Source organism: Phalaenopsis equestris, unplaced genomic scaffold (assembly GCF_001263595.1).
Source record: "Phalaenopsis equestris unplaced genomic scaffold, ASM126359v1 Scaffold001307, whole genome shotgun sequence".
Lineage (NCBI taxonomy): Eukaryota > Viridiplantae > Streptophyta > Magnoliopsida > Asparagales > Orchidaceae > Phalaenopsis > Phalaenopsis equestris.
In genome coordinates, this window is record NW_018165746.1 from 1,178,663 (window position 1) to 1,198,273 (window position 19,611).

Here is a 19,611-nt window from a genome sequence, read left to right on the forward strand (position 1 = left end):
GGGACGGAAGCGGGTCGAACTAAAACGAGGCGGGTCCCACTTCTAAGGTTCTAAGATAGTCACAGGAAGACCCCTAAGGCTAGATCCAAACTCCTACGAGGAATACTAGACCTCACGAAAAAATGAGGTCAACACACCCAAAAAACAAGACAAGTAGATCACATTTGCAATGTACGCAGCAACAATAAAAGCAAGAATTAAGACAAACTATGTAATTATAGACAATAAAATTTAGAAAGAAAACAATTGCTTTGCATTTTTTTCTTGGAGGAGATGTCAGCATTAATGATGAAATACATAGAAGGGAGCACTCTAGGAATTAATATTATTCTCAATTTGTTCTATAGTTGACGAAAGCTTTAAGGTGGTAGCCATTGGAGCAACAAAAAAGCCTAAGCCTAGATAAAGAAATAATAATTGAGCAGAGAAAGAAAAAGCAAGAGCACATAAAAAGTACATTCTTTTTTACATGGCAAAATTGTAATGCCACAACGCTAACTATTGTTGGAAATTTCATGAATTGTGAGTCAAGGATGGGAGAAAAACGAAGAAAGTGGTGACGATAATAATAAAAAAACAGTGTCAAAAGCAAGCACTGCATCAGCCAAATCCAAGTAACATATTGTACAGATCTGAGAAGATTTAGCCACCACCTCCAGGATTGGATTGGGATATCTTAGGAAACCTTTGATTGGTATATTAGTTTCATATTTTATATTTTTCTATTTTTTATTCAGCATTACTTTCTTTCCTAATTTAGGAAAGATATGTTTGGTAAGTTCGTAAAAAAAGGAGAGATTGATTTCCCTATATATTCTGTGAATAAAAAATGAAGCAAAATTTCCACCCCAAGTGATTTCTACAAGGTATCAAAGCCTTAGATGAAACCCTAGCCGCCGGACCTCCTGTTGCTGCAGAAATTCTGAGCTTCGGACCTACACTTGCTACAAAAATTCTTAACTTTCCTCCTCCTGCTGCAGCCGGACTTCCTTTCCTAGAGCCAGACTTCTCTTTTATGCCACCCAAATCCCCATACTACTGGTCAGATCCTTCTGCAATTTCTATCAGACTTCCTGCAATTTTAGCCAGATCCTTGTACTAAAATTTCTGCAACCTGAAAATTCCTTGCTGCTGCCCACACAGCAAAATCTTCCTTCAGCAGCAACGACAGCAAGCAAAAGCAAGACACCAACGGCAGCAAGCAGAAGCAAGAACAATAGCCAATCTTTTACTCCCACCACTACAGTCAACTAGGAGCAGCCCTAAAAGTCTTTGGAGATGATGGCAAAGTACGGGATCAAGACTTCAAGCTACAAAGTAACCCCTAGATCTTATTTCAGCAGCGGGAGCCTTTCCAACAACAGACCAGTATCGGTATCCTCCCTACAGCAGCCACCCCGGCACTTGCCTCCGCTGGATCCTCCCTACAAGCTTCCAGACCTTCCTGCCACAGGAATCCCTCTAACCATAGTTAGAAATCTTCTCTAATAGCACTCTTCCCGCAGCTGTAGGAATTCCTGTGGCGTTGTCACTCCCAACAGCACAGCTTGATTTTTGCATTCACTGATGAATTGATTTCTGGTCAAAGTGATAAAAGCTGCTTTTTCACCTTTGTTCTACTCCGCATGTTGAGCTTGCGGTGAAGTGCTTGGCAGTAAGCAAATTCGTCTACCTTGCCATTCAAATACGTAAGTGTTGCTCCTTCAATCTTAACATGCTCCCCTATCATATCGCCAAGGTCTTCCCATGGCACACAACCATATTTATAACATCGCATATAACTTTGCACTCGTAATGCTTCCCTATAGAGAATGAAACTCTGCAAGATTTGGTCGCTGTGATTTCCACCCCTTTCTTGATCCAAACAATTTTGTATTAATTAGGACGTTTGGCAGCATTTAACTGTAAGGCCTTGACCCACCCCATATTTACATTTCAATTGTGAGACATGTCAGTCAGTAAAACATTATCAGGTCCATTACCCACCCCATACTTACATTACGCTCCTTTCTCTCTCATTCACAATGACCTATGTAGATCCTCTCATGCTCCCAGCTACACCAATAAACGGTGGTTTCTGCCTTTGATTGATAACCACACTCGAATGATGTGTGTCTACATTTTAAAAGATAAATCAGAAGTTGATGTCACCTTCCAAAACTTTTGCACATTCATTTTAATGCAATTCAAAACTCTTATTCAGGTCTTCGAACCGATAATGGTTATGAGTTTTTCAACTCTATTTTGGGTGAATTCTCGGTAAGGGTATCCTTCCCCATAGCTCGGATACGAACACTCAACAGAATTAAGTAGTCAAAAAGAAAAACATTCACCTCCTCGAGATTGTTCGCTCCATTATGTTTCAATCCAATGTCCCGAAATGATTTTAGAACGATAAAATTCTCATTGCCACATCTCTCATTAATAGATTCACCTCTAAAGTTCACAAGTTCTGAACCCCCTTAGCTGTTTTGATATCATACTTCCTAGTCAATCGGGTCTTTTCCACCTTAAACCACAAGGTTTTTGGGTGCACTATTTTTATTTGGAACACTGCCCCCAATTGAAGTAAACTTGATCCTAGATCCACAACTGTAACTTCCTTAGTTAATCTGCAACACAAAAGGGGTATCAATACCTTGATCCTATCACTAACAAAATTTAAGTGAGTGTTGATGTCTCCTTCTTTAAAAGTGTTCCCTATTCCTAGCTCGACCCCAATTGAGAGAGAGCATGGGTTCTTAGACACCGTCTCTTATCCTACTCCTATGTATGTTCCCCCAAGTATTCCTACCATTGAGAAGTCCCCTATTCTGGTGAGTGTGCCATCAAGAGAGTCCCCTAATTTGGTGAGTGCACTGCCTTATCCTCCCACTATTCGTGTTTACACTTGACGCAGATGTTTCAATGCTCCTATTCTAGAACTGACTACTTCCTTATAGGACCTTGAGTTTACTCCGGGTGACATCCTCAGCATGACCACTCCAAATGAGGTGAGTTCTCCGAATAAGGTATGCAATCAAACATGCTCCCTCTATTAATAGCAAGAAATGTCTCTTTCCGCAGTTTATCGCCGACCTATAGAGCATTTACTACTGCCCTGACAGACAATCAGATCCCGACTACTATTGAGGTTGCTCTTGCTAATCTAGCCTAAAATAATACAGTAATTGATGAAATGAATGCCCTCCGACGGAACCACACGTGGGACGTCATTAATCTTCCTTAGGGTAAGAAAGTTATAGGGTGTCAATGGATTTTCAATACCAAGTTGAACTCTGATGGATCCTTTGAACGCAACAAAGCACAGTTAATCGTCAAAGTATACTCAAAAACCTACGGAATTGACCATGAGGAGATATTTGCTCCGGTGGTCAAGTTAAACACCATTTGGGTCATGTTGTTTCATGCGGTAAATCTAGATTGAACTTTATTCCAGATAAATGTCAAGAATGCGTTCTTGAATGAAGAGCTTACAAAAGAGGTATACATTTCTCTCCCTCCTGACTTTGACTCTACTGCCTCCAAAAAGTAAGTGTGCAAATTGTAAAAGTCCCTTCATGGGCCAAAGCAATCCCCAAAGACCTAATTCGGCAAGTTCACAAAGGTGGTTGTGGGTCATGGCTTTACTCAGGCTCAAATAGACCACACTCCCTTCTTCCTACATTCCTCCAATTGTCAGGTAGCTACCCTTATTGTATATGTAGACGATATTATTCTTACAGGTAACGATCTCCCAACATTGGAGTCCTTGAAAGACATTCTTGCTAAGTCCTTTAAAATGAAGAACCTATGAATCTCTCTGGTACTTCTTATTCATGAAAGTGGTTTAATCATCTCGGGGCATTAATCAATTTTAGCGCAAATATGTGGTTGATCTCTTGACAAACAACAATCTTCTTCTATGCAAACTCGTGGTTGTCATTATAGATTCTAATGAAAAATTATCTGAAATTCTCAATGTTGTGTCTGTCAACAAAACTCACTACCAACATCTTGTGAGGAAACTCATCTACCTCGCCCATACTCACCCCAACATATGTCACGCAGTTAGTATAGTGAGTGATTCATACATGACCCCTATGAGCACCATTTCCAAGCTGTCCACCAGATTCTCCATTATTTAAAAGGTACACCGGGCTTAGGTTTGAATTTTTTCGTCACACCTCTCGGTCCATTATTGTTTATACAGATGTTGATTGGGTCGAGACAGTTCATGATTGAGTGTTCCGCCTCGGGATATTACTCATTTGTATGGAGAAATTTTATCACATGAAAAAAACAAAAAACCATCTATTATTACTCGAAGCAGTGTTGAAGCTGAATTTCGATCCATGTCCTTGTGGATCTTTGAAGCCCTTTGGTTACACATCATGCTCCGTGAACTTTGTATGTCAAACTTCATCCCGCTGCAGCTATTCTGTGATAATAAGACCATCATCAGCATTGCTCACAATCCAATCCATATGATCGTGTCAAACATGAGGAAATTGACAGACATTTCATTAAGAAAAAGATTGTCCTGGGAAATTTGTGTTCCTTTTATGCCCTTAAATGGTCAACTAGCAGCTATCCTCACCGAGAATTTTCATCATCCTTTGTTCGATGACTTCAAATTCAATTTGAACATGATTGACGTCTACGGTTCAAATTAAGGGGAGTATTAGGTTTATTAGATTTATTGGCTTTTTATAGCCCTCCTATTTATTAATTACCCTTATTTTGCATTATGTGTTCCTTTTTATAGTTATTCTGATTTTATTTCTTTGATTCTGTTTTTATTTCTTTCCTTAATTGAGTCCATTGTGAGGGTTTAAATGCCCTCTTTGTATCAATAAGAACTATGTTGCTCCAGTCACAAATATAACATAGGTGATATCATTTGAAAAATGCAATGCATCAATAGAATTCAAGCAATTAATAAACTTAGTACTCCAGTCACAATTCAATCAAACCATCATTTTTTAACTTTAAGATTGGAGCATAGCAAAAATTAAGATTACGGGCTTCAGAAATTCGCACTTGACTCTTTTAAGAGTTATGGTTTTAGAATAAATTTTCAAAATACACATTGGATTGTAAATAAAATACTAACAAAGAATGCACCCTCATTTTGTGAGAATTTTAAGATATAACAACAAATTTTACATGGGCTCAAGCCCCTATGAGACCAAAAAAAATTGTTATATATTTTTTAATGCTAGTGGCAAAGGCCTATATACAATTTTTACAGCATGTTATGCTTGAAAATCCCAAGCCATGCTAACCTAATCACCAGCCATGCACTTTTTTCAAGCATGATGAGAAAGCTTATCGCACCCCTACTATGACGAGGATGTTAGAAAGTTGTCAAAATTAATACTAAATAAACTAAATGGATAAATTTAAAATGATTTATTAAATACAAAAGATGAATGAGACATAAATTTACAACTGAAAATGAGAATAGAATTTTTTACTAAAAAATTCATGTGTAATGCTTGCCACTTTGAAATAAACAAAAAAAAAACATAACAATATACTTAAAAGAAATTGGCTTTGAATGCAATTATAGCTATTGGAATTGCATGCCTCCAATAGTTGTAGTTCACGTCAGTAAACTTGTAAGTTAGTTTTATGTCACACTCCCCCATCTTCAAGAATAACTGGCAAGCAAACCATGGGAAAGGAAGATTCTACAAAAGACTAGATATAGAGAGCAATCCAAGGGACTCTAGAAGACTCCACCACATTCTAGAAAAAGTTAGAAGGAAAAGCTTCAAAGATAACTCAAGAACAACCTAAAAAGGTCGAGGGCCATGTATGTAAGAGAATGGTGTAGAACTATTTAGAAGATAGCATATTCTAATGTAATCTAGAAAGTTTTTTTATGCTTAGGAAGGACTATAAATAAAAGTCCCTAACCTCATTTGTGTTCATACATGGTCCAACCAAAATTATCAAGCATTCAAGTGTTGTAATCACTCTTTCTTAGTGAAGTGTTTTTTTTCCAATATTTCTCTCTATTTCTCTTTTTAGAGTGTTTTGTGATTACAAGTTCAAATGTTGTGAGGGTTAGATTGATTTAGCACCAAGGAAGAGCGCTAAAGCCGCATGGGTGACTTGAGATCAGTTAGTCCGTGATAATTGATATCAGAGTCTCGATTCGAAGGCATGGCAAAGGAGCGTCGGAGACCACGTAATGGAGTCTGAAGCCACTAATGTGAAATCATCTCAACAAGGTAGAGGTCGTCAAGAGCAACGAGATTCAGTTGAATCTAAACCGCATGGGAGGTCCAAGGAGATGATGTGCGGCTTTGATTAGCGTCTTGCTCGGGTGGAGGAAGCAATGAATGGCGTGGAGACTGAGATAGAGGATCTTGGTCAAAAGGTTGATGAACTCAAGGAAGAGGACATCACAATCCATTCAACGACCAAAGGCATGATGCTCCAACTGGAGGACTCATTAAGGACTCAAATGGAAACGATGCAAAAGAACTTGATGAGGAAGCTCCAGGAGGTACAAAGAGCCCAAGAAGAGGAGATGAGCGGCGTACGTGCTAGCTTGGAGGAGATGCGTGGAGATATTCTGCTATGCAAGAGGGCACCAGCGACACCCACCAACCATCATACCTTCGAAGCCAAGAGTATTGAAGTGCTAAAACCAAAGAATTTTAGGGGAGCTCGCAACAGAAAGGAAGTAGAAAACTTCTTATGGGGACTCGACCAATACTTTGGAACGATGGGGATTGCGAATGAAGATGCAAGAATTCAATTTGCAACCCTTTATCTCTTAGACATTGTTATGTTGTGGCGGAGAAGAAGGCGAGAAGATATAGAAAAAGATATGTGCACCATATCTACCTTTGATGACTTTAAAAAACTAGTTAAAGAGGCAATTCTATAATGAAAATGCGGAGGGTGAGGCTAGAGCCCGATTGATAAGGCTCAAACAAGAGAAATCGATTCGAGATTATATTAGGGAGTTCACAAGTTTGGTTCTTAAAATTTCTGACATGTCTGACAATGATGCTCTTTTCAACTTCATAGATAGACTCCAACAGTGTGCAAAGGCTAAACTTAGAAGGCACGGACTGCAAGATCTTGTCACTACCATCGCGATCACCGAAAGCCTAATTGATTACTCAAAAAAGTCCACAAAGCTTAAAAATAAGAAAAGTACATATGCCAAAGGAGGAGAAGACAAGGATCGACATAAGGAAGAAAGCAATCGTGAATCGACCCCATCCAAAGCAAAAGACAAGGGGAAATCTAACAACAACAACAATATTAAACCACGCAACTGTTTTCTCTGTAAAGGACCTCATTGGGCAAGGGATTGCCCTTAGAATAATGCTTTGAACTCTCACCTTACAAGTCATAAAGAGAAAGAAGAAAGCAATATGGCAGCACAAGTAGGGTCTATACAATTGTTGAATGAGATGCAAGCTCCAACAAAACCTCAAGCAAAGGGGTTACTCTTTGTGGATATGGTAATGCACAGGAAGACCACTTGAGCAATAGTGAACCCGGGTGCTTCTCACAACTTCATCTCTTTCGAAGAAGCAAAAAGGTTGGGAGTTTAGCTGAAAGGTTGCAAGCCATCAAGTGAACTCGAATAACTGATGAGGGAGGCTTCGTCAAGATAGTCAATTTAGCAGTAAGGCAAAACCATGGAATAGCCAGAGGGGTGAAAACCAATATTGGAGTTTGGTCAGGTACCTTAGAATTCTCTGTCATTACGATGGATTATTTTAAAGTTGTTGAAAGGACAAACTTCTTAGATCAAGAGCATTCTCAATACTCTTCGACAATAGCATGTAAATCATGAAAGGGAACCAAACTTGCTTAGAAAATACAACAAAGACTAACAAGCAGAAAGTCAAAATATTATCGGTCATCCAATTCAAGGGAGGCATTTCACGAGATGAGGAGAGCTACTTGGCTATTTTTCATGACTATGATGAAGAATTGAAGCCCCAAGAAGACATACCAAGGGAAGTGGCAGCAATGCTTAAAGGATATAAAGGTCTTTCACCACCAATGAGGAAGATAAATCAGCAGACCGATCTGGAACCAAGGACTAAGCCGCTAGCCATGAAATCTTACTGCAGATATCCCTCTCCCTTACAACCAGTTACAAGAGAGAAAGCCCAACATTCTCCAAATTTGTCAAATCCTGGAATGAGCAATGAGGGTTCGCTTGAGCCACATTACATAAGGTTGCAAGAAGAACGAAGAAGTGGGTAGAAGCAAAAACAAGTGGATGTCGCAATGAGGGCATTGCGAGCTTAAGTGAGGGAGAGTGTCACAATCCCCCATCTTCAAGAATAATTAGCAAGCTAATCATTGGAAAGAAAGATTCTAAAGAAAACTGAAATGTAAAGAGCAATCCAAGAGACTCTAGAAGACTCCACCACATTCTAGAGAAGGTTAGAAGGAAAAGCTCCAAGGATAACTCAAGAATAACCTAGAAAGGTTTAGGATTATATAAGAGAATTGTGTAGAACTATCTAGAAGATAGTATATTCTAATGTAATATAGAAAGATTTCTTAGGCTTGGAGAAGGCTATAAATACAAGTTTTCCCCTTCATTTGTATTCATCCAAGATCCATCCAAGGTTCTCAAGCATTCAAGTGTTATAATCACTATTTCTTGGTGAAGTGTTTCTTTCTCCAATACTTCTTCATGTTCTACTTCCAAGTGTATTTTGTGCTTACAAGTCCAAAGGTTGTGAGGATTAGGCTGATTTAGTGTCAAGAAAGAGCGCTAAAGCAGCATGGATGACTTGAGATAAGTTAGTCTGTGACATGTAGCCAAAAAAAAATTAATGTCCTATCAAGTACACTATAATTTAACATACTTCTTGGCTTGATCACGACAATAATGTAGGGTTACTTATAAGTCTATTTTTGTGCTCAGAGTATACAATCCACAAAAATAGATTTACTAGTGTAAAATTTTCCCATATCAAGTGCATTATGAAATTATAGTCACTTTAGCAAACACATTTTTCTGATCAATCACAAGGACTTCCATGGTCGTGTCATGCTAATATAGTTATTGTTGCACCATGGGGAGTTGAGCACAATGCACCTGGTGGATCCATATTTTCAAGAAGCCTTCAACGCTCTTAATGAGGGCAAATTTAATGATTATAATTATCAATATGGGGCTCCGTTATCACAGAAATTTAAGGAAGTTATAGAAGGATGTCGACTGCTTGACCAAGTTATATGGGACATATACTACAACCGTACCACTATAGCCCCAAAGCGAAGAACTCTCCAAGTTTTGAAGCACTACGTTTACTTCCCAAAAATTCAATGGAATTCATAACAGTACACACAAGGATATCATCTTTTCAACTTATCAAAATCCCAAACATAAGGTGGGCCACCATACACCTCTTTAGTAACTAGTTGTCCCTAGGTGTACATCTTAGTGGAATTCTTGAGAGGTCTTGACAAGAATTTAATTCCCTATTCATCAATCATCTTTATCTATCATTTCAGCAAGCATGTTCGACTCCATGCAAAGAATCGCAGGCGAGGAAAGAACATATTTCTCTTTCAACAAATGCACAAACTCTTCGAACTGCAGCCTCCATTGTTTCTAATAAAGACAACACATTTCTCGATAGTTTTTGGAGATCAATATGGAGCGTGAAGGACACAAAGTTCAAAAACAGCATATCCTTTCCCCCTTAGACAAATGGTTAGACAAAGATGATTGACAAAAAAATGATTCGGACGTTGCAAGCTAGAAACTTTTATACACCTACAAGAATACCAAGAAAGAGCAAACATTACAAAGGATTAGAACTTCAAAACAAACAGAAGAATATGCACTGTCACGATATTACAAGCTAGTCAAATAAATTGCAAGCTACAGCCTCCAGGAGGATCATCCATTGTGAGCCAAATGGCACCCATTCTGAGTGCGTGATTCGGAAGTCTTTTTCCAGCTTCAACTCTCAAGAACAAATCGTCAAAAACACCCTAAAGCCTGCAACTACAAATGGACATCCAAGAAAACTTGGCATTGAAGTAGGCTCTGAATAAATTGAACATCAACATATATGGTAAGTTTTCTAATTCGTTCTTAGTTGAAAATCAGTTAGACGGTTAACGTTAAAGAGAAAACCTAAGAAAATTTGAAAGAAAAAAAAAAGCAATGGAAAAAAAAATTACATTCTCTTGGGAAAAATAAAGCAATAATCCATCCAACCCATAAACTGCGAAAATTGCTAGCGCGGGATATATAGTTGTTTTTTTTTTCTTACCGGCTATATGGCTATAGCATATAAGATAGTTATGTAGAGGACAGTGCTAGCTCCAACTAAAAAGAAAAAATGAAAAAGTTTTTTCCACCACAGTCATAAATTACAATCGAACACAAATAATCATGTTGGCCTTAGAAAACCCATAAAAATACATATTTGCGTTTATTTAACCCCACCATTATCTGAAAAACAAAGCAATGCAAAGGCAAGTCTATCTCTTAGAAGTACTGCTTGACAAGAAAAAAAACAATCTAAAGCATGGTACCTGTGATTCACAAATCTCCCAATATTTCCATAAAAAGTAGCATCTAAGCAAAGAGCTTCCTCATCCCTCAATCCAGCTTCCGAACCCCAATCAGCATCCAATAACACAGGGTAGGTATGCTTTGCACCACCAGTCTTTTGAATGGTACGATCATAAAGTTCTGTGTTTGTTAATATCTCTCCAACATATTCACAGATAAATGCCCCTCTAGGCAATTCTTCAAGAGCTCGAAGACCCCATCCTTTCTCACCATCTATAAAAAACACCTAAGCACGCAAATAGGTTTTTGAATGCAAATAAAGGATATTAGCTGAAGCAACAGCAATCAAAAAGCAATGTTCCTTGAAAAGAATTATAAATAGGGGCAGTTACATACATACCACCTAATTTCTATGTATTTACATATCTATCACCAAAATTTTGCTTTCAACATTTATACCATCCAAATCGTTCATACCACATCAAAAATACCACCATTTGAACTTTAAAAAACAGAAATACACATTTTCATGCATAAGTAAAGTGTTATGCATGTAAAACTTGAAGTTTAGGTGTTACATATGTACAATCATAGGAATTGAGTGGTATGCATGCAAATCTTCTTTATAAATATTAAAACATGCATATCAGAACAAATGAATAGATTAGGGCCTATCTTGAAAACTATACAAGGAGATGACCTGCAAATTTCGTGATATGCCACGCTGAACAACACGATTGCCACAATGTTTGTTGCATCCACACTTGCTCCAGCATTCTTTAATAAATTTTCTAACAAGATGTCCCTTGCAAGCATTAGGCATATGCTCATTCTTGGACTTTCCTATGGGACAATCCTTACAGTAAAAATGATGATGTTTATCAGGATAACGGATCATAGAAACACATTCATCCAAAAATTCCTTTTTGAGTAAGCCATCTGTCGCGTAAGCAAATTCACCACCAGTTTCTCGTGTGCAGGCACATGGGATAGGCACACTTAAACAATCACCAAAACAGCTCAGACAACAGTCTTCGTCATTAATACGAGCAAGAGAAAAGTTGACATGCGCGTTCTGATAAACAGCATTCTGAGGTATATAATGAAAGTAAGGCGGGTATTTCTCTTGGGTTAACTCGTTAACAAGTGAAATTCTGACTCTTTCTTCGCCTTTTGCTATGTCGTTCTCATCATGTGGGGGACGGAGAACACTAACAGCATGCTCTTGTTGTGGGACAATTGCCAAACACTGCAAAGCATTGTGGCCTGAGGATTCTGGATCAAGATTTTCCTGCAAATCATTAATGCTATCATGACTATTCATGCTTTGCCTTGAAATTTCCAATGCAGCCAAATCCAGTGCACCACCAGAAGATCCATTAATCAGAATATGATTTGGGCTAGAAGACTGGAATCTTTTCAAAGGTTCCAACGGAGGAATCACATTTCTAACCTTCTCATGTTCATCTTTACTAGATTCAGTTGCTAAATCCACCGCACACTGGCATATCTCTTTCATTAGATTCATAAGTGAAAAATCTGGTTGAAGGATCTTATAAGATTTTAAAGTCTTCTCCTCAACCATTTTAAAAACTGATTCTATGCTTGGCATTTTAAAATTAGGATGGTCAGAATTATAGATCAATGAAAGTTTTACCTCCCCCATGTTTGAGGAAGCTATGTAAGTATTAGCAGACACCCTTTCCGGCGAACTTGAAAGATCAGACCTGGCCTCCTGCGCTGAAACATTAAGACTTTCTATTTCATTCCCATTGAATGCTACTTCATGCATTTTTTGCATCAGTTAAATGAGTCGAAGCAATTTCCCGATGAAAATCACCCATGCAATGCAGTTTTGTTAAGAAAAAAATTAAGAGCTCATCAGCATGAAAGATTAAAAGCCCGCCAAACAATTATGTATAACAATCATACTAATAAATCCAAACATAATTAACAAGAAAGGAAGAATACAAGGACAAAAAAATGTTGAGCAATAATAACTTATGGGATGCAGAACAATGTAAGATCGTAATGAAGATTTTAATTTATGTTAAGAATGATTGGGTGGTGTATGAATATTTAATTCAGATGGAAAGTTTTACTCACAAGAATTCAAGCAAAACGATCCATCACAAAAACACCAATAAGAGCCCAAGCAATAGCCCAAAAAGGCCAATTTTAAGAGCCAAATCAAGAAAAAAAACATCTAAATGTAAATTAATTTTCATTTTGGAAACTTTGCATGGGAAACATGAATGGGATGGCCACTTGATGAACTTAGAAAATAAAATGAATTAAAGAAGGTAGCTAGTACCTTCCTCCTATCACGGTCACCCACCTCTTTTCCCTCTAAATTTTTTTTCATTATATAAAATGACAGTCTAAGAGTAGTCATAAACTCCATTCATATTGTGGGTATACAATGAAAGCTTTTGACTTTGCAATGATAAAATATTTTAAGAAATTTAGAAGTTTACTCTCTTGAAACTTTTTTATTGGGTTAAATGTTTATCTTATAAACTTTTGCACAACACTTTTCCTAGATCTCTCTCACATCTTGGTCAACCTCCTAACCATCATCTAAGACCAGCCATGGATTACACAAGCCATCAGAACCACTCAAAGCCATACATTGAAAATCTAGGCCAAACTTACATAAAAAGATACCTAGTCTTACTGTTCACACCACTATAAAGCCTTCACACTTTCTCAACCTCCAAACCATTATTTAAGACCAATCATTCATTAGCCAAGCTCTAAAAAGCACTCAAAGCCCTTCATTGATAATCTAGACTAAACTTAAATAAACAGCTACCTAGTCTTATTCTCCATGTCACTACAATTCTTTAAACCCATAAAACTAAACAAACCACTTCAAATCATAAGATCGCATCCTAACGTAACCCTCTACCATCATTTCTCACCTCTAGAGAACACTAAATATATTATCAAAAGAAAACTCAAATAAGCCCACACTACCAAGATTTAAATGAGCATTGTCTCTCCCTCCATCATACCCTCTAAAAAGTTAACTATGAAACCAAAAACTCTAAATCATATCCTCACACGATAAACTAAATAGGCAATCAATATCACCAAAAGGTCATCCACCCTAACTAACTAAAGAACCCAACAAAAGCACATTTCAAGAGCTCAATCAAAATATATATATATATATATTTGAGTTTTAATACTTATATTTCAAAATATATACATAGAAGCTTGACTTTTCATTTTGAGGAACATGTTTGAGCTAGGCCCAAAATAAAATATGAAAAATAAAATGAATTAATGAAATTCATTAGCACAATTTTCAATTAATAGCCACCCACCTAATTATCCTTCATAATTTCTCTTCCTTTTTAATGTGTTAGTCTAAGAGAAATTCTAAAATCTGAAAATTGTGATGGTATTTACTGAAATTTTCAACTTTTGAACGATAAATTTTTTGGGAGGGTTTCTTTTTTGATAGTACTTGGTTAATTAACAGGACTTTCCTTTGTGCTATTTGTCGTTTATCTTGTATGCACTTACTACAACTCTCAACGTATCTCCTAAATCCCTTGAGCATCTTCCGTCAACTCCAGCCAGCATCTAAGGCAACCCATCTACTGACCAATCCCATAAAATCTCTCAAAACCATAAACAAGTGACGAATCTTGTTCTCCATGCCACTACAAGGTATTAAATCTCATAAAATTTCATCAAATACTGCACATCATAAGTTCATCTCCTAACCAAACCCTCTGCCATTATTTTACTCCTTTGAGATAACAATTAACCCTTTCCCAAAGGAGATATTTAAAAACAACCCAAACTAGCCTTGTGTATTCCCCTATCATATCCCTCTATACACAAAATATCCAATCATTTCCAACCATCAATCCAACAAAGAGTTCTCGTAAAACCATCAAATTAGAGGGCCCAAGTAAGCGCTCAAAAAAGCCCGTTTAAAGATCCCACTTAAGAAAAGTGGGAATTAATAAGTGTTTTTTTAATATAAAAATTTTATGTTTTGGATATAGACATTTGGATTCACATTTTAGGAATATGTATGGGCTAGCCACAATTATTTGAGTTTTTAATATATAAATTTTATGTTTTGGATAAAGAAGTTTGGGTTTACATTTTAAAAATGTGTATGGGTTAGCCACTTAAAACTTAGTAACATATAATGAACAAATGAAGTAGGTTGCCACTTTTGTTTCATTAGTGGACGCACACCTCCTATCCCTCCAAATATTCCTCTTCCTCTTGATTGATGATAGTCGAAGTGTCATTGTAATAACTATAAAAATGTTGGTATATATTGATTTATTTTAAATATCAAGTGATAAAATGTTTTAAGGAAGTTTATTCACTTGAGAGTTAGTATTTGGAGGCATAGGTTACCTCGGTGGAAGTAATTGTTTATCTTGTAAATACTCATTACACCAAACACCTCTCTTAAGTCTCTCTCACATCTTCCTCCATCTAACAATCATCTAAAACTAGCCATCTACCATTCAAGCCCTAAACCATACTAAACCCTCATTGAAGGTCTCAGTCAAGCCTAAGATAAACAGCTACCTAGTTTTGTTCTCCACACTAGTATAACAGATTAAACCCAATAAAACTTCACGCTACTCCAAATCATCAATCCAAATTTTAGCCAAACCATCCACCATCATATTCCTTCTTTTACACATCATTAAACCCACTGCGAAAAGAAAAATTTCAAATCAAAATAACACACTTTGAGCCACCCCACCATTCAAAGAGATCACCTTCTCACACGTTAAAATAAGCATCCATAATCATTTCAAGCCACCAATTCCACCACCATTAGCCTAGTTGATCCAGATTCGTATGATTCGCTCAAAATTTCAAAGATCATATAGCCATATAATATAATCGAAGATATAGCAGGCATAAAAGATTAATTCATCTAATTAGTTTGTAGTGCAAATCAGCCCACAAAAAAAAAAACAAACCTGCCAACGAAAAATCAACAAAATCATTCCCATTGCACATAAATTTTATCAAAAGATAGCAAAGACATCCAATGTACGTTGGAGAAAGAAGTTAGCCGGACTAATGACCAACCTTCCCTTATATGAAATTGATTGAGCATGTTGGGAGCGCGAATTCAAGCCAAGGCAGAAAGAAGCATCAAACAAAGTGTCAAGGATTTGCAAACATTTCATGCAACATTAAAGAAGAGAAACTTGTTCAAAGTTATCTCAGTCATCAAATTTATAATTATACATTCTGAAACATCTCCCTGCTCAACGCATTTACTTATCGCCATTAACTTTTCTTCCCCCAAGCAGACAAAGCAATCTTTTTCCACAAAATCTTGGAAATAAACAAAAACTGCAATAGATGAACTTTGGTTTGGTAATTAAAATTAAGCAATGAACAGGAAAAGACAGCAATCATAGTACAAATACAATCATGAATAAATGCATAAAAACTGAATCAATGAGACAGACAATAAAAATATACTCTCAAGCTTAACATTAGCAACGCAAACTAATGATGCTACATCAAGAAAGCAAGCATTTAGACCAAGCCAATGCTTCGAAAAATATCGATCAACTAGTAAAACGAAATTCTAGACAGAACAATTAAAAGAAATGGGAAATAAATTGGGACATTTGCATACAGGCCACCCAATTCCTATGTATTTACATATATAACCCTTAAATTCACTTATAGATTAATAATACCGAAATCTTTCATATCACATTAAAAATACCACCATTGTAACTTTTAAAAAGTGAAATACGCCTTTTCATGCAACATTAAAGAAGAGAAACTTGTTCAAAGTTATCTCAGTTATCATAATTATAATTATACATTCTGAAACATCTCCCTGCTCAACGCATTAGAACCCATTTACTTATCACCATTAACTTTTCTTCTCCAAGCAGACAAAGCCATCTTTTTCCACAAATTTTGGAAATAAACAAATTGCAATAGAAGAATCTTGGCTTGGCAATTAGAAATAAGCAATCAACAGGAAAAGGCAGTAATCATAGCACAGATGCCATAATCAATAAATAGATAAAAACTGAGTCAGCGAGACAAACAATAAAACTATACTCTCAATTTTAACATTAGCAATGCAAACAAATGATGCCACATCAAAAAAGCAAGCATTTAGGCCAAAACAATGCTTAGAAAATATTGATCAACCAGAAAAATGAAATTCTAGACAGAACAATCAACAGAAATGAAAGTGAAATACGCCTTTTCATGCAACATTAAAGAAGAGAAACTTGTTCAAAGTTATCTCAGTTATCATGATTATAATTATACATTCTAAAACATGTCCCTGCTCAGTGCATTAGAAGCCATTTACTTATCACCGTTAACTTTTCTTCCCCCAAGCAGACAGAGCAATCTTTTTCCACAAAAATATTGGAAATAAACAAACTGCAAAAGAAGAATCTTGGTTTGGCAATTAAAAATAAGCAATCATCAGGAAAAGACAGCAATTATAGTACAAATGCAAATATGAATAAATACATAAACACTGAGTCAATGAGACAGAAAATAAAACTATTCTCAAGCTGAACATTAGCAGTGCAAATTAACGATGCTACATCAAGAAAGCAAGCATTTAGCCAAACCAATGCTTGGAAAAATATCAATCAACCAGAAAAACGAAATTCTAGACAGGGAAATAAAAAAAATTGGAAAATAAATTGGGACATTTACATACAGACCACCCAATTCCTTTGTATTTACATATATAACACCTAAAATTCACTTTATACATTTATACAACCCAATTCTTTCATATCACATAAGAAAGACCACAAATTTAACTTCTAAAAGTGAAATACACCTTTCATGCATGGTTAATGTGGCATGTATGTAAAAATTGAAGTTTAGGTATTAGATATGTAAATGCATGGGAAATAAGTGGTAACGATGTAAATCTTCAAAATAAATTTGGCCTCAATGAAATAATGCAAGCAGCTACCATGCATCACTAGATATGCAGCCTATCCAAAACCAAGATGCGCTCACATTGGGGAAGGCTTGTAATCTGACAATCATTCAACATTTATGAAGCCTCGAGTGGCCAAAGAAACTGAATTACAAGGAGAAACTATACATTTGCCGCCTTAGCAGAAAAAGAAATATTATTTTGATTAATTCAACAACTTTTTAGCATGTTTATACCAGAGGTTCTTGAAGGAATTCCATTCGGTGGCGGCAATGTGATAGGCACATCATCCACGGAGATATCTTGAATAGACGAAAAACCAACAGCAACAATATCTTGAAGAACTTCGTTGTTAGGTTCAATCTTTGGCTTTTTGTAACATGTTAAACTTCCAAATGTGCTGCTCGGTTGATTTTTACCTATTTCATGCATCAAAAGTAACCCTAAATTTCCTTATTCAAGAAATGGCACATTTGCAGAATTATTGAACCTGCTCAATCGAGAAACTATACCACCTGAAATAGGGCTGCAATCTTCACGACCATGTCCGTTTTTAAGTTCCAAACGAGGCGATAAGCACGTTCCTTCTCCATCATGGGGCCATTGAGCCTCCACCGGCTTAATCATTTTACCTCTGCAATTTGTGGGACGTTCTTCGGGTGATTGAACAATATTTGGTCTCTTGAGTGAAGTTTCACCGGAAGCAGAAGCTTCTATTGTTAACGGAAGATGGCCAGAATCCTCTTGTCTACGCCTTAGCCTCCTGCGCGATGATTCAGGAGCCTCACTTGCAGCAGCATCAGTTTCATTCGCCTCAGGCTTCTGGTTCAGAAAAGAAACGATTAAAAATCAAATCACTAACTATAAACTTCTTCAAACTCATGTATTTATCATCATAAAACGTCTTTCATAATCTGAAGATTCACTTACTAAGTTCATTTTCATGGCTCTAAGAAAAACCCACAAACTAATCAAGGCATCAAACAGCATTAAGAAACGGAAAGAACCAAAATAGAACCTACCACTGATTCCTCGTCATCGAGTATGGAATCCGCAAGAAGCCTATAGTTTTCTGCTTCAATATACTCCCAGTTGTTCTCATAAACTTTGAGCAGCTTCTTCAAGACAGTCTTCGCTTTGGCTTGATCAAACCCAATGAGCTTCATGGCTTTAACAGCCGATAGTGCCCTTTGAGTCTGAGCAGATGGAGCCATCTCTAACTAGTATTAACAAATCCTGAAAGAGACAACAGACCCGTTTAAGTTATCTTAGAAGACCTTCACTCGCACTGCATTTTTCAACATAGATAGAAAGAAGTAAATGCCACAATCTGGGCTTGTGAATCTTTAAAACTCAAGCAAGAATCACATGCATTTCCGGTAATTTAAGAAAACACATAACTAGAATGCCTGCGATAGCAAAAAACTTTACGCAGAAGATTAAAAAAAAAGAGGGTTTGTGACCACAGGAATCACTGAAGCGATCGACAGTTAGCACGGTAAAGTCCAAGAACGTTGGCTTCCAGATTATCGGTTCTTGGATCCCGAGAAACTCGAGAGAAACATTGGGAGTTGTAAAAGGAGCGCCCTAACCCAGAAGATAGTAGTTAGCAATAACATTCTTGGTTCATTTGTGTTTTAAGAGCAAGGAAGGCGGGATTGATGGATTGGGGGTCATGGAAGATGCTACATTTGCACAGATGGAGCCCTTTCTTCTCTAGGGTTTGGTGCTTCCCTCCATTGTCATCGAGTTCATGAAATCATGCATCGCGCAGGAAAGAGCGCCTATGATGAGCGTAGGTACCTGTTTTTTTTTCTTTTTTTTTTCCTCCTTAACTTAAAGTTGATTATATTGAATTTTTGTTTGGAGTTCATTTCATTATGAATCACTCTTCAGTAATATTTATCAAGCCTTAATTAAGAAAAATTATTGCATATGAACATCACATGCAGAGATGCATACGGTGTCTGATCTATATCGTAGATCACGTCGATCTACGGTGAGAATGCAATCAAATTTTAAAATAATAATAATAATAATAATAATAAAATTTAAAGTGGGGTTCACCGAAATACATCCTCACCGTCAATCACCGTGATCTACGGCGTAGATCGGACACTGCATGCGATGTCCGTATGCAATAATTTTTTCTGAATTTTTT

The 19,611-nt window shown here is 36.8% G+C and overlaps 1 protein-coding gene across 7 annotated transcripts in view; it reads right to left on the reverse strand.

The window, feature by feature from the left end:
• The window catches only part of LOC110033859 (probable inactive histone-lysine N-methyltransferase SUVR2), a 39,161-nt gene extending 19,857 nt beyond the window's left edge, over nt 1-19,304 (reverse strand). The window contains exons 1-8 of one of the 7 annotated variants that reach the window (XM_020737991.1): nt 19,140-19,304; nt 18,914-19,037; nt 18,473-18,686; nt 17,966-18,272; nt 17,687-17,893; nt 12,168-12,292; nt 11,211-12,011; nt 10,531-10,796 (exon numbers count right to left, since the gene is read on the reverse strand). In XM_020737991.1, the coding sequence (XP_020593650.1) occupies nt 10,531-10,796; nt 11,211-12,011; nt 12,168-12,292; nt 17,687-17,893; nt 17,966-18,272; nt 18,473-18,664 (1,898 nt within the window). In that variant the 5' untranslated portion in view covers nt 18,665-18,686; nt 18,914-19,037; nt 19,140-19,304. Of the gene's footprint in view, nt 1-10,530; nt 10,797-11,210; nt 12,012-12,167; nt 12,293-17,686; nt 17,894-17,965; nt 18,273-18,472; nt 18,687-18,913 lie in introns of all 7 variants that reach the window. The other 6 variants (XM_020737993.1, XM_020737996.1, XM_020737989.1 and 3 more) reach the window with 6 other exon arrangements.
• Nucleotides 19,305-19,611: the final 307 nt, after the last annotated feature.